At 29.5% G+C, this 15,985-nt stretch overlaps 1 protein-coding gene across 2 annotated transcripts in view; it reads right to left on the reverse strand.

Moving 5' to 3' along the window:
* Stt3A (catalytic subunit 3A of the oligosaccharyltransferase complex) overlaps positions 1-13,400 on the reverse strand; it is a 47,116-nt gene extending 33,716 nt beyond the window's left edge. The window contains exons 1-6 of one of the 2 annotated variants that reach the window (XM_075380757.1): positions 13,339-13,400; positions 12,404-12,516; positions 8,586-8,753; positions 6,380-6,540; positions 1,320-1,410; positions 143-249 (exon numbers count right to left, since the gene is read on the reverse strand). In XM_075380757.1, the coding sequence (XP_075236872.1) occupies positions 143-249; positions 1,320-1,410; positions 6,380-6,540; positions 8,586-8,753; positions 12,404-12,497 (621 nt within the window). In that variant the 5' untranslated portion in view covers positions 12,498-12,516; positions 13,339-13,400. Of the gene's footprint in view, positions 1-142; positions 250-1,319; positions 1,411-6,379; positions 6,541-8,585; positions 8,754-12,403; positions 12,517-13,224; positions 13,244-13,338 lie in introns of those variants that run through there. The other variant, XM_075380758.1, reaches the window with a different exon arrangement.
* Positions 13,401-15,985: the final 2,585 nt, after the last annotated feature.

Raw genomic sequence — 15,985 nt, forward strand, 5'->3', positions numbered from 1 at the left:
TCTGCTGAATTCAAATTACATTATAAATTTATTACATTGTTCATTGATAAATCAGACATTTAATGTAACAAAGAAAGAGCTTACATTTTTCTTCAAACCAGAAAAAATATTTGATTTAAGCTAATAAAAATTTTATTCTCACCATGTAAAAGTAAGCAAGCGCAGTAAATGTTGACCATAAAATGCTGCCTGTTTTTACTGCCTTTATCCACATATAATAAGTTAACAGCATACAAAATATGGCAATAGCTGTAACATGCAATACAAAAAAAACATACTTTTCAATGTAATAAAACTTCACAATGCTTATAAATAAGTTATTTTTATAAACAGAATTTTTTTACAAGTGAAATCAAATCAGTCAAGTTTATTTTTCTGTTAGTTTATTACTTTGCTATTAAAAAAAAAACTTTATTAAAATTAATTTCTGTAAAAGTGATTAAAGTATCTGAAAGCATTAAACATAATACACGGAAATAAAATTTCATAGCAAAAATTGGAGATTCAAATCCAGTACAGAAAAAGGAATATCTTTCACTGTTATTTAATAATAACAATAAAAACCTTTTACTTTCTATTTAACTATTTACACTTTTAAAGCAATTACATTAAATAACCAAATTTTGAGTTGCTTACATCAAATAACAAATTAATTCAACAAAATATTCATATTGGAGTACTACAGCTCCAAATTGGTTTTCATACTTTCATGTATTTAAAATGTAAAACTTCTTTAATTTTACTTTTTTACATCACACTTGTGAGAATAAGACAAAGTACTTTTGTAAGGCAATCACACTACAGCACTCATAAATATTTTAAATTACTACATACTTTGTAAGCAACAAACACATTCGCTTAACAATTAGAATTCTATCTGGCCAGAGGTAAACTGTCAACTAATCTGATCAAACATGCCATTTGAAGAGATTAAGTGCTTAATTGCAATCATAATAAAAGATGAAAGAATAGCGTACAGAATAACTGACGTCATAGAAATGATGTAAACTGTTGTTATAACTTTCCATCATTACATGAAACTTTCATTATAATTATTAGTATTTCTAAATGATAATGCAGGATGAAATATACAATAATAAATCCGTATAGCAAAATGTATATGGAAAGTTAACATACCAGTTACACAAAAATGATGTTGCAGCTCTGGTATGAATATAATAAGCTGCTTTATTTTTGTTTTTTAGAAGAGAGTATTCTCTTATGTTAATAAAACAACCCAAATAATTTATATATATATAAATTGTGAAATTCATTCTTATAGTGCAATAAAAATTAAAAATAAAAACTGAACTAATCACCTTCATTATCATATGATCCAGCAACAGAACGTGAAATATATCCTGGTACAATAGATATCATAGCAGCTGCAACTAATCCAGCTCCAGAATTCTACAAAAGTGGAAAAAATACTCATTTTGAAAAAATATAATAGTATATAAAAAAGTTTAAAGTGATTATAACTTTACTGGCAAAGCCAGAAGTTATACATTTGGCTACACAGGGCTTTGCCCTACACAGTCTACTATGTAGAGAGAAAACGAGGTAAATCATGTAAACATGCAAATAAAGAATTATATTAAAAAAAAATTATCTATCATGAGCAAAATTTTTATATTGAACCTCTAAGATTCATATTGTGTTTTTTGGTTAAGGGGGTCATGAAACATAAAGATCTGCAATAAAACATTGACATGTAAAATTTGATCTCATTATCATAATTTTCCTGAAATAGTATTCTGCATATCTAGCTCTACAGTATAACTACATAGCTAGGAAAGTAAAAAAGGAATGCTACTTATAAACATAACATTTGGAAAGCCACTGTGTAGTATGCTTTACAATTATGTGGTCCATTCTGTTCTTTCAGCATTACGTTGGTTGCTCTATGGGGTTGTTGGGCGTTCTCAGTAATAATCCAAGATGTCAGCTGTTGAGTTATGATTGAATGTGCTTTATTTTGTTTCATGCTATTTTATTTATCAGAATCAACAGTTGCAAGAACGTAACGGTTATTTCAGTAAAGGAATGCATTTTTCTTGTTGAACATGTCTTTTGTGAAGTTATCCAATAAAAACTACTGATTTAATGGAGCACACGTTTTCTGAAAATTTTCCAAATAATCTTGTTCCTCTCTGCAATGTAGTTCAAATTCTTATCAAAAAATTACAGGCAATAGGCTTTGTTGAAGACACTGATTGAAGTGGAAAACCACCTAAACTAAATGAACAGAAGCTGCTTGATATTTTGAATACTATGGCTGAAAGTCCATCAAAATCAATGTATAAGATAGCACAGCAGCAAGATATCAAACTTGCTACCACACATAAAGCTTTAAGAAAAGAATTGAAACTTTTTCCCTACAAAGTAATGTGTATTCAAGAACTGAAACCTACAGATCATGCCAAAAGAATAGATTACTGTCAATGGTTTAAGTGTTTTATTGACCAAAATTCCATAGGTATCCTCAACATTACGTTTTTTATAGAAGCCTGGTTTCATCTGGGAGGATATATTAATTCACAAAATACACAACTGCTGTCAACAACTAACCCTCATGAATACACGAATAACCTTTACATAAAGCGAAAATTGGAGTTTGGGTCGGTGTAAGTAGAACGTGCATTGTGGATCCAATCTTTTTTGAAAATACAATTAATAGTAACACTACTGTGCTGTTTTAATAAACTTCATTAGTCAGTTAACAGAAGTAGAAATCAATAACGGTTGGTTCCAACAAGATGGCATCACAGCACATACAACTAATAGATCAATGACTTTTTTATGAAATGTCTTTGGTGAATGAATCATTTTTAAGGGTTTGTGGCCGGCATGATTGTCCAATCTGACTCCCCCAGATTACTTTCTAGGGGGGGGGGGGGGGGAAGCCAAACAAGCAGTGTATCACAACAGACCATGCACAATTAGCAAACTAAAAACCACAATAATGGCATATGTACAAGATATTCCAGTACATCAGCTGGTTAAAATGTTTGAAAACAAACTGAAATGTATATAGTGTTGTATTGATATTGGAGATCATTTTCAACACCTTATATAAATTATTCAGATTATTTTTTATTTAATAAAAATAAAAAATAATAATAAAGAAAGTTTCATCATTACACTTCCATAATTCCAATGCACAGCAACTTTCTGTATGAACTGTATAATGATAAATTGCCGCATAAGGAATTCATGTCTTACACACACTGAAATTTCTCTTTCACAATTACCAACCTAAGTAAATATGGAAAAAGTAAAATTCAGCAACATTCATTTTTAGCATTACTGACTTCCTATTATGCCATTATTTGTTAAAAAGTTTTCACATTTAACAACATTCGTTGTTTATCTTTCCAAAAGTCCATAAGTAAGTTAAAATTTCATACCAGTAATTATATCTTATACTCCTTGGTAAAAAGACATTACAACTACTTTTTAACACCTCTAGATGACAATGCTGAAATCCTTGTTCCTGGAAAGAAAGATTAGAAAATGTAAACTAATAAATTACACATACATGGGTGTGAATTGTTCAGAAATTGACAGTTGTAGTACTGCTTGGCAAACATGTACATATATTAGAGTGAAGTTAAAACTCCATGAGTAATAATGAATCGTTATTTGCTGCTAGTGTTTCATGTTTATTATTTAACATTAGTCAAATAATTGTTGGTATCAACATCAGAGATGACTATATGATTTGTTATTATATGATTTTTGATGATTGATGATGATCCTGATGATACCTATGGTTCTGATGATAGGTGAATTTGGTGATTCATGCATACAATGATAAAGAATGATGATTCATGCAACTGATGACATGGATAATTCATGTAACTGATGATATTTATGATTAATGCAGTTAATGATTTTGATGGCTGATAATATTAATTATTCATTTGATGATAATTATGATTACAATCATACACTGAGAGAAACAATACTGAGATCTGAATTTAAGAGAGCATTAAAAGATTTGAATGGCAGAAAGGCTCCTGGAATAGATGAAATATCTGCAGAATTACTGTGCAGTGCAGGTAAGAAAACGATTGATAGATTATACAAACTGGTGTTAATATTTAAGAAAAAGGGGAAGTTCCATCAAACTTCAAAAAGAGTGTTATAGTCATGATACCAAAGAAAGCAGGAGCGGATAAATGTGAAGAATACAGAGCAATTCGCTTAACTAGTCATGCATCAAAATTCTTAACTAAAATTCTGTACAGAAGAATTGAGTGGAAGAAGTGTTAGGAGAAGACTAATTTGGTTTCAGGAAAATTATAGGGACAAGGAAAGCAATTTTAGCACTCAGATTAATAATACAAGGAAGATTAAAGAAAAGTAAACCAACATACTTGGCATTTATAGACCTAGAAAAGGCATTTGATAATGTAGACTGGAATAAAATGTTCAGCATTTAAAAAAAATTAGGGTTCAAATACAAACACAGAAGAATAATTGCTAACATTTACAGAAACCAAATCGCAACAGTAATAATTGAAGAACATAAGAAAGGCAAAATAAAAAAGGGAGTCTGACAAGGATGTTTCCTAACCCCGTTACTTTTTAATCTTTACATAGAACTAGCAGTTAATGATGTTAAAGAACAATTTAGATCTGGAGTAACAGTACAAGGTGAAAAGATAATGATGCTGCGATTTGCTGATGATATAGTAATTCTAGCTGAGAGTAAAAAAGATTTAGAAGAAACAATCAACGGCATGAAGTCCTATGCGAGAACTACCGCATGAAAATAAACGAGAACAAAATGAAATAACGAAGATGAACCAGTCCGATTTCATCATCCCATCCACAGGCAAAAGTGCTCCTGGCCTTTCATGTGTAAAACATCCCCAAAACATCTTTTTGGCTGGGTATTTGGGAGCTTGTTGCAAATGTGCTGATGTAGTAGTATTCTAATCTGCTGACTTACATATGTAGGCTACTCTTTTCCCTTGGACAAAGAAATGAGTCTCCTCTAAAAAAATAACAGTTTCCCACACCTCAATAGTCCATTCTTTATGTTCCTTTGCCCACTGAAGTCTTTTTGTCTTCATAACCTGTATCAGTAACTGCTTCTTTTTAGGTTTCCAAGTAATCCTTCCAACTGCCAACTATCTTCTACGAACTGTCATATCAGAAATATTAGTCCCACCAGCTCTCAAGTCCCTATTAAGGAGGTTAATAGCTGACAATCGTAGATTAATTTTGCTTTTTCTTATTAGTAACATCAATTCTGTGTAGGTGTGATGTTTTTCTTTTTCTTTCCACATTTTCCTTTTCTCTTTGGAGAGACAGAACCTGTTTCCTTAAACCTTTTCTCGATTTCATTTACAGTACCTAACCCCAAACTACACTCATTGGCAATCTCTCAAAGTCATTTGGGTGTGTTACATACATGCATACATATAAAAAAATAATTTAAACTGTTTATGCTATCCCTGCCTCTTGAAAAATATTACCAAAGTGAAATTTCACTATTTTTCGTGTTCAAATTTATTGGTAATTTTCTCATATAGAAGAGAGATAGGTAAATAAACCACTGGACCAATCTCACTTACCTTGACAAAATATTAATAAATTGGTTTTTTTTCATCCTTTCAGAACCAATAAGTTTTTAGTTATGATTTTTTCTGTTAAACCCTTACAATCACAAAAATAGGTATGCGCACCATAACAAAAAGGCCACCACAGGTAAATTGCTTAAATAAAAAATTTAAAAAAAGTAGTTTTAAGGTCTTGAGACATGTAGAAAACAAGTGGGTAAATTTCAATTTTTTTTAGTTGGTCAAAAAAAAGCAACCATCCATGGGTCGTCACTTCAAATGGATTGGCTCTACAATGATTGATGATATCTATGAATGGTGATTTATGATATTGATATAATTTTTGGAACTGATAATATTGTGATATTGATGATATTAGATGATTGGTGATTTTGATGACTGATGATTTTTTTTAAATGACTTATTTGGACGAGTGAATTTTTTATGATTGATGACTGGAATCATCAATCATTTATAAAATCGTATATATGGTATCAATTATAATGTAATATATTCAAACATGAAAAATATTCATTAAAACTACACAATTTTACATGTAATGTCCAGTATAACTCTACAAACAATTTCACTGACTTTCTAAATGCTTATAACAATTATAAGAGGTTTCTATTAATGTAAAAAACCAGTTGATTTTAGTAACTGATACCTAAAATAATGCACAAATTCTGCATTTAATCAGCTAATCCTACAAATTACACAGAATAAAACCGTACGTGTTCTTATAATAATAAAATATATTTTGTTTAAAATATAAAAATATGATATAATCTAAACAACACACTTACCCTTAGTTCTTTAGTTAACAAGTATGTGATTATAGTGGTAAGACTAGAAAAAAATGGAGCAAGAAATACACAAACATTTCTGATATCAATTGTAATATTCAACATCCATAAAACATGATACAATACAGCAGATGTGACCATTAACCCTGGATATATTGTCCCTGAAAAAAAAAAATATTAAAACAAATTCTGACTTCCGAATAAAAATCACTAGTTCATAAAAATGTATTAATTTGTCTAAATTTATATCGACTTGCTGTCAAATTAAAACTACTATACTAAGAAAGAAATAATTTCCAAAAAAAGTTTTGGTGAAGGAGGAGTAAAAACTAATAAGTACTGAGAAGACTATGCTTGCAGAATTTAAGTTGTTTAAGATTACAAGGAACAGAGTAGAATATGTTAGTTGAACATATTCTACATTAAAATTGTCTTCAGCAAAGGATGATAAAGGGAAAAGTAAAAAAAAGGAAGAGAAAGGATAGCGATCCTTACAAAAATTTAAAGAAAAAAATGTATGTTGAACAGAATATTTATTTCCTTTAAATAAATGATCAAGGGGGAAATTAAAATAATAGGTATTCAGTTGAAAACTGTCAAAGAGATTTAACAAAGCAGAAACACAAAAACTTATCAGGATAATTTCTCTAAAGAGCTAATTTTTAAACAATATAAACAATTTAAAACCTGTGCAAATAGAACTCTGTATCAGATATACTGTTACTGCACATTAGTATATTAGATGCCAGTGTTTATTTTTTCCTGATGTTGATACTCAACAATTTCTTGATGACAACTGAATTTTGTAGGATCAAAAATATGAAGTCTCACTGGGATTTCAATCCAAAACGTATGGATGACATACAAAAACATACACTATGACAGGCTGATAAATATGTCATTTGTTTTATTACATTAATATTCTTACCCAATCTAATAAACATTTAATGAATTTCTAGATATTATATGTTTCTGATTCCAGTTAAATTTTTTTTAGAAAAGTTGTAAGAATGTGACAGTCCTTCATCAAGTGTAATATAATCTGTGTGCATTCTGCTTAAATGAAGTATTTTATTTATTAATGCCTTATAGTAGTTAATTGAGTAAAATTTTCTTTTCTGGTTGTGCACCTGGTAATTTCTTTATTTAGACTACTAACTTAAAAATATAATTAAAAGCTAACTAAAGGTTTGTTTACCAAGCCAAATATTTCATGTAATATTTCATTCTTTCATTCCTAATTGAGCATTATAATTTTAATCATAATAAAAAGAAAAAAATAATATAAAGATTACTTGAAATAAAAAAAATCATTAAGCATAAAGTAAAACAACTTACATATTAATTCCTCACACTAAAATATAACAATCATCAAGCTGATAACTAGCCATGATATTAGAAAACAAAAAATATCCCTCCTTTGTAATGAATCCAGAACCAACGAGAATTTTCTCATGACGTAAGTATACAGAGTGATATAAAAGTATGAAATGGTTTCGCATTTCAAAACAAGTGTGGATTTACATAATCACAAAATGTCTACTTTATGGTATACTTGAAATATTTGTCTATTATTTTGGATCCACTGTACAAAACGAAACTTTTATTTTTAGTGAAAAGTGGACATATATATGGTACATGATGTAAATGTGAGCTTTCATAGAAAAAAGATGATGAAAATCATTTCTCAATAAATATCTTTGTTTTCGAGTTATAGCAATCAAAACTCCAAAAATGGAAAAATTTTGTAATAAAATAATAAAATTCCCCAAAGTTTGTTGTAAAGCTTCGTGTTTAAAGTTTGTTATAGGATGTAATTCTGAAGGTAATATAAAATAAAAAAGTACTACAACATGTTTTACCTTGTTTTATTACTACTGTGATTTTTCCATTTTTGCAAGTATGATTACTTATAACTCAAAAACGTATATATTTATCATGAAACAATTTTCGCCATCATTTTTCTCGTAAAATCATACATCACGTGTCCACGTTCAAATTAAAAAAAAAAGAAGTTTGATTCAGACGGCACACAAAAATTTCAAACACACCATAAATTAGTAATTTTGTGACTATGTAGATCCGTACTTGTATCTGACTTTTAGTATCCCTCAGCTTTGAAATATGAAGCCATTTTCATACTTTAATATCACCCTGTATATTAAACAAAAATATGAATTAAGTAATCGGAATTGTTAATATTTACCACCAATAATTCTTCCAAGAGGATACCATGCTCTATCATCAAACCAATTGTGGAAACGATAGAAACCTTCATCAGCAAGAAATTTTGTAGTACGATAATTGAAATATGGATCAAATTCATGGATAACACTCTCAAAACGAAGAACAGAAAACAACCGAGTAGCAAACGCTGAAATAAATAAACATATCCAGTTACACAAAAACAGGGTAGCAAAAGCTGAAATAGATTAACATATTCAGTTAAACAATAACCGAGTAGCAAATGCTGAAATAGATAAACATATTCAGTTAAACAATACCGAAACTATTACAAAGAATAAGAACAGAATTTAAAACATCTGCCTACAAAATTATTATACACAGTCACGGATAAAAATCTAAGAAAAAATGTACATTAAAAATAAATAAATAAATGACATTTTTAGAACATAGAAATTTGTTTTACATCACTTTTGATTCTACTATAATGTTTAATACATATATATATATATTAAACAGTAGAAATTAATTTCTGTAGTAAAATTAAATTAAGAGATCATAATAGAGATTATAAATTGTTTCAGAACTGTCAAAAAAAAAATCACTGTTCTTTTATTAACATTCATATAGATTTGTACTTAATCACACTGTATTATAATAAAGTCAATGGTAAATTAGTTATATCACCTCTTTTCACTTCATCTTTGCAAGTAGGAAGCAGGATGTTAACTGGTAATGATTAAATTCCCTCCCGATTGAAGGATCAAAATACAACAAGGCTGCTGTAAGCTTACTCTCTCCAGCTCTCACCCTTCCAGCTTAGGTAGGAACAATTAAGATTACGACAAGCAATGTGACATGAATAGACGATATTGGAGCGCTTACTTCTACGTGCATTCTGGAATGTATAGACTGTTCTGGCCAGGGTAAATGTATAAGTAATAGAGTGATGTTGTCTGACGACCATTTTATAGATTTAGCTTCTGTTGTTTAAAGCATGAAAACTTCTTGTTACTTGTAAAGCAAATGAAGTTTATAAAAAAGGAAAAAGCCACATTACTTTTCTATCACCCAGAAGTTTTTGCTCTATGCTGAAACCTGCTTTTTGAAGGATATAGATAGAACCAAGAAAAAACTAGAGATCCCAGATTGGAAAGTTAGAGGATTAGGTTATCAGCTATTTGTTTTATTGTTCAGAAATTATTGTAGTTTGTAAATGACCAAACATATGTTCGACTACTTTCTGTTCAGAAAATAATCAAACTTTATTTTTTCAATCTTTATGATTAGTTTTACAAATTATTGGTCCTTGTCGCTTGAAAGTACTCCCCTTCCCAATTTACACACTTTTCCCAACGTTGTTTCCATTATTCAAAGCAGTCCTAGATAGCTTAATTTGAAATGGCCCTTTACATTCGTGACAAACTTGCTTTAATGTCATCAGGTCTCAAAACGGGGTCCTTTTATCACTGATTTTTACTTTTGGAAATAATAAAAAATCGCGAGGAGGCAAGTCTGACTAGTAGGGAGGCTCAGAGAGGACAGTCATCTGATTTTTGGCACAAAACTGATGAATTGACAAAGTTGAGTGTGTGGGCACATTGTTGTGGTGAAGAAACTATGAGTTCTCTCACCACAACTCTGGTCTTTTTTTGCAGATTTTATCATGTAACTGCTATAAAACGTCTTGATAGTACGCACAGTTCAGTTTCACCTTGAGGCAAGAATTCAAAATCTACAATTCCATTAAAGTCAAAAAATACAGAGCATCACTTTGACATCAGATCGAGACTGACGTGCTTTCTTGGGGCAGGGAGATCCTTTGCCAATTCATTGTGATACTTGAACTTATGTCTCAATGTCATAGCCGTAAACCCAGCTTTTGTCTCCTGTTATGAGCTTTTGAGTGAATGTTTCATCATCATTGGCTTGTTCAAGAAGTTGCTGATAAACATCCACTTGCTGTTGTTCTTTCTGGCGTTTGGCGTCAAACGAGGAACAAACTTTGTTGCAACTCGATACATGTTCAATTTTTTAGTAAAAATGTCATGGCAGAAGAGTTTAGGATGGTAAACTCTTCTGCAAGTTCTCTGACAGTCAATCGGTGATTTGGATGCACCAGATCATTGATTTTCTGAACATGGGTGTCATCAGTTGAAGTCGAAGGCCTTCCTGGTCAAGGGTAATCTTATATTGACCGACATCTACTTTTAAATCATTAAAACCATTGGTAACACTGTGTATGTCCCACAGCAAAATCTTCATAAACTTGTTTCAGAATTTGAAACATTTCTGTGAAAGATTTCTCCAGTTTCACACAAAATTTTATGTTGTATCGTTGCTCCTGAAAATTGCACATTATAAAAATTGCTATTAACACTTAAAAACATTGCATTCAAATAACAATAACACAAAAACTAAATGAGGCAACAACAATCCAAGAACATGTGGTTACAGAGGGGGTTATGCTGAACACAATGCTACCAACTGCACATCACTAAATATCTATGTTGGCATGTAATTAAAAATGTTTGGTTATTTTCTGAATGGACCTCGTATTATTTTAGTGCATGATAAAAGGCAAAGATTCTACAAATCAACCTAAATCACAATGATGAAGTTTCAGTTACCTTATACCTTTTTTCTGAAAAATATAACCAAACCCTGCATTAGAGTCTGAACTAGTAAATGACATATCATATCCATTAGCAAGCATTTTGTTAAGCTAATTCCTTACTGAATATACTGTGATCTATATCGTATAAAAAATAGATTATGCTTGCCTTTAATGCAGTTTTGCTTCAGAAATATCTTCTCCAATACTGTGAATAAGAATGAAAATCCTAGGCAAGGAGAAATATTATCATCTTCATACCAGCTATATTTAATTCATAGGAACTCCTCCCACATACGATAATATCCTCATCATGCCTGTGGAAAGTCAAACATCAACCAGAAAAGAGTAACTACTTCACGTCCTGTAACTAAAACTGGGAATGAACCTTTCAAGAAGAAACAGAAGATCCTTGAACCACTTTCTTATCAACACTGGTAAATATTTTGTATCATGATGGGAGGTTTTAAAAGAGAGCCATCTGGAAATTACAGACCCTTATCAATAGGATCATAGTAAATGGATGACAGATAATTTATAACACTAGAATTCTAGGAGTATGTATGACTGCCACTGAAACCTAATTTTTAAACAGGACAAATGAATAGAGATATGACACCTTGCTTACATTAAGTTTTTCAGCTTCCATTATTGTTCCTTATAACACACTCTAGATATCATCTATTAAATGTCAAACCTATTGGTCCCAAAGAATCAAAAAGGGACCTCAAGAAATTATAAGACTTTAATATAGATGAAGGTTTTGGTAATGGAAAGAGGTAATAGTGAGCTCTTTTAAGACTACAATACAAAAGTGAAAGAAAAAAGGAACCCTGTAGGAGAAGGCATGTTTATTGCAAAGAGGCTTACTGATATTAAACAAAGCAAAAATCACAACTAGGTTGCCTGTTGAACAAATATATTATTTCCTGGCAGAGTTAGGCAATGGAAAATGTTTAAAGAATAGAATGTAAACATACAAAATAGCACTGACAAATATAGCAGGGTGGTTGCTATGAAGTAAAATCCTAAAATGACTTCCAAAGTCATTCTTCCTACATCAAATCACCATTGCATGAAGTCATAATCAAAGAAACCAAATCACATTCTAAAGAGCATAGTCAAAATACAAGATATCACCAGTAAATAAGAGGAAACAACAATGGCAGTAAAACTTATTAAAAATAAAACTATAAATTATTCTATTTAAAAAAGGTCATACTTACAAAGAACAGCAGCTAATGACAATATACTTAATTTCAATAACGTCTCCTGTTTTTCAGGAGACATACGTAAACCTCTGCTTTTTAATACAGTCATCTCTTATGTCATTTATTATCTGTAAGAGAGAAAGTAACAATTTAGCAAGCTTATTTACAAAATTTTAATTTTGTCTTAATTCCTGATAAAACTTTCATATATTTATTGTAATATGTAGAAACTAAAAACAATGTTACTTTATCTAAATGTGTTTTGCTATAAACAATACAAGATAATAAACAATTCTTTAATATTACCAGTTAGAATAAAGTTAAAAATCTAATTTTTAAACACTAAAGTTACTTTAAAAAAATTAAATTAAATTTTCAATAAATAACATTTTCCCAAAATACCAACGAAAAAGCATAAAATAAGTAGAAGCATGACATAAACAAAAACGCCTATATTTACACGTCAATATAACTTGAATTCGGTTCAATGTAATAACAAAATTATGACTTCATTCGCTCTCTTACAAATGATAACTATTTTCTTAACTTAAACTCACTAAAACCTATTAAACTAATGAATAAATTAATAAATGACAAACTAATAGGTTATAAAAGAATATACCAGTTTTTCCACTACATTTTGGGTAATAAAATACAAGCAACGAATGAGTATGAAGGCAAAATAAAATTATTTAAATAATAATAAATAATTTAAAAGCCGAAATTATTTTTATTAAAAAATAAACCTCTATTCTTAATACAGGTAACCCTCTACGCTATCTACAAACAAGCAGTATAAACAATTACGGCATTGATATAAGGTCTTAACCACATACATATACGAAACTTGATATTTAATAATCGTAATAGTAATTAGAATTATTTATAATCGTTCTCAATATTACAGTGACATTAAATACTACAAAAATGTTAGATAACTGAATACGTACCGGCTAGCACTACTACAGAGCATCTTGCTGGAGCGTGGCATTATGTTATTGGAACATTCGTGTTCGATAAATGTATCGATATTTAAGTGCGTAAACATTACTCGATAAAAATACCATCGATAACTTTTTTATTCTCAATTTTAAAAATATAATGTATTTTAAAATATAAATGTATTTCGTAAAATACCAAATGTTTTAGGTATTTTACGAAAAACGATTATAAAGTTTAATTATAAAAAGTATCTAATTATTTCAACAGAGCAATGTATTCAAGAGAATGTTGATGTGTCTGGTACTAAATTCGATGTGGTAGTGCGCTAAAAGTTAAGCAGTAAAAGTTGTTCGTTTTAAAGGTAGATTTCATAAGAAAGCTACTTATTGTAATGGATACCATGATTCGACTTCTGGAAAGTTTCGATATATCTTCAAGTTTCACATCCCCCAGACCCCAAAACCACCGTCAGCCCAAAAATTTATAAATATTTCACATTCTTGTGAACACGTTAACTGGCGTAATTTTGCACCAATCACTTTCAAATTATTACTTAAAAAAAACAACCCAAAATCTCGGTCGAGTTCGTTAACAGCCAAAATCGGATCATGTGGATGGAAATGAAGAGCTTTTTCGAAAAAACAAAATATTGTTATAACTTTCTTATTAAGTAAAATATCGAGCTTGTTTAAAGTTCTTACTATTCTTTGGATAAGGGCTTAAAACTTATCTAAGTAAAGTTTTTTATACCACCAACCATTGTGCGGCTTGTAGTATGCTAAACATGTGAAATATATATGCTTTTTCACGCAATCATTGTTGTATGGAATAAATCTGAAGATTATTTTTTAACTTTAACGTGCAAATTTTTTTATCTCCACTTAGCACCAGTGAAATCTACCTCCGCCTTCTGGCATGCCGAAAGGTTTTTTTAAATACTTAAATTCAACAGCCTTTAATACATAACTACAAAATGGATTATAAAACGTTATAAGGAAATTATATTTCTGTTAATGGATAGGTGTAGGAAGTCACAGAAGAGACAAACTTCTGAAAGAAAGAAATATGTATGTAATATATTTTTGACTGTTTATCTGCTTCTTTATATTCTACTTTGTTTTATTATTTTTTGTTTGCTTCAAAATTTAATCATAAACCATTAAAACAAATAAGTTCATTTAATTATTAAATAAACTACTTTCAATTAACATTGAGACAGAAAACGTAATTTTTTTCTATTCAGTGTGACAAAACAGGGAATAAAAATAATTTTTACAGAATAATTAAAATTCATATTCTAAATTCTTAAATAAATGCTTGTAGATGTTTCACAACACCAATCAATATCTCTATTAGCAGAATTGCTCATCCAGGAATTACTATTATTGTGGGAAAATGACTGGATTACAATCTTTGAAAAAAAAATTACATAACTGGATTTTCAAGTATTTTATAAAAGAATATTTTCTGTAAAATTTTGTTCATAAATATCTTTTCTTTAGTAAAGAAAATTAGTGATTTTTCACACCTTAATATAAACATTAACTTGGTTAAAGCAGTAAATTCTCAAACAAACCTTATAAAGGCAAAAAAGACCTATATAAAAACTGCTTAAAACAATTACCCTGAGAAAGAATAAAGAATTAGAATCAGAATTTTTGCTTTATTGCTACACTGTTTAGCAATTGTAAACAGACGTAAATATTCAACATTATTAGTAAATAATAAAAATATTTAGTTATTCTTTAAGCCATGGTACTTAGTGAATTTTTATTGCATATATTTAGATAGTTTAATTACTTAAACTGTTCAGCCCATTAAAATAATATTAAACACAGAGCTACTTGAAGAATGACTACGGTTCCTATATTGATTTACAGTGGTGCAAAAAACATTAATATTCAGCTCTATTTACAAATGCAATAGTGGGAAAACATTAACAATATAGATTTAACCTGCAGATATAAATTTAGCAATACAAAAAAGAAACTTAGATAATGACCACTTTTAATAAATAAAAAATTCATTCAAATGTATATTTTGATTTTTAAAAAGGAAGATTGCTATTAACAGCTGTATTTTTTACAGAATTATTTATGTCAACATCCTCTTTCATTTTTCTGACTGGTCACATGCTGTCTACTCCCTTCTTTCCTTTCCCTATTACAGTTTTGTAATCTTCAGTAGCATTTTTAGTTCCCATCATCTCTTAGATGCTCAGTTACGTCTCTTGCTTAATATATTTCTTTTCAGTACTTACATATTAATACCACCGCAGCTACAGCTTTATTTAAAAACAAAGTAGTCAATCGGATTTCGATGGAAAATGAACAGTCTCTTTATTAATTTTAATAAATGGTTATTTATATTTATTTATTTTATAAATATAATTTAACCAAACTTAACCTACACTCGCTAACCTTGACTAATTAACACCGTAATTTTCTGAGTATTTATTTAATAAATTCAGTAATTATTGCAATTATTTATTATTTAAATAATCAAAACACTCCTGTTAATTAGTCAAGGTTAGCGAGCGTAGGTTAAGTTTGGTTAAATTATATTTATAAAATAAATAAATATAAATAACCATTTATTAAAATTAATACAGAGACTGTTTTGAATCTATGTTAAACTCTATATCAGCCCATTTTT

Source organism: Lycorma delicatula, chromosome 12 (genome assembly GCF_047948215.1).
Source record: "Lycorma delicatula isolate Av1 chromosome 12, ASM4794821v1, whole genome shotgun sequence".
Classification (NCBI taxonomy): domain Eukaryota; kingdom Metazoa; phylum Arthropoda; class Insecta; order Hemiptera; family Fulgoridae; genus Lycorma; species Lycorma delicatula.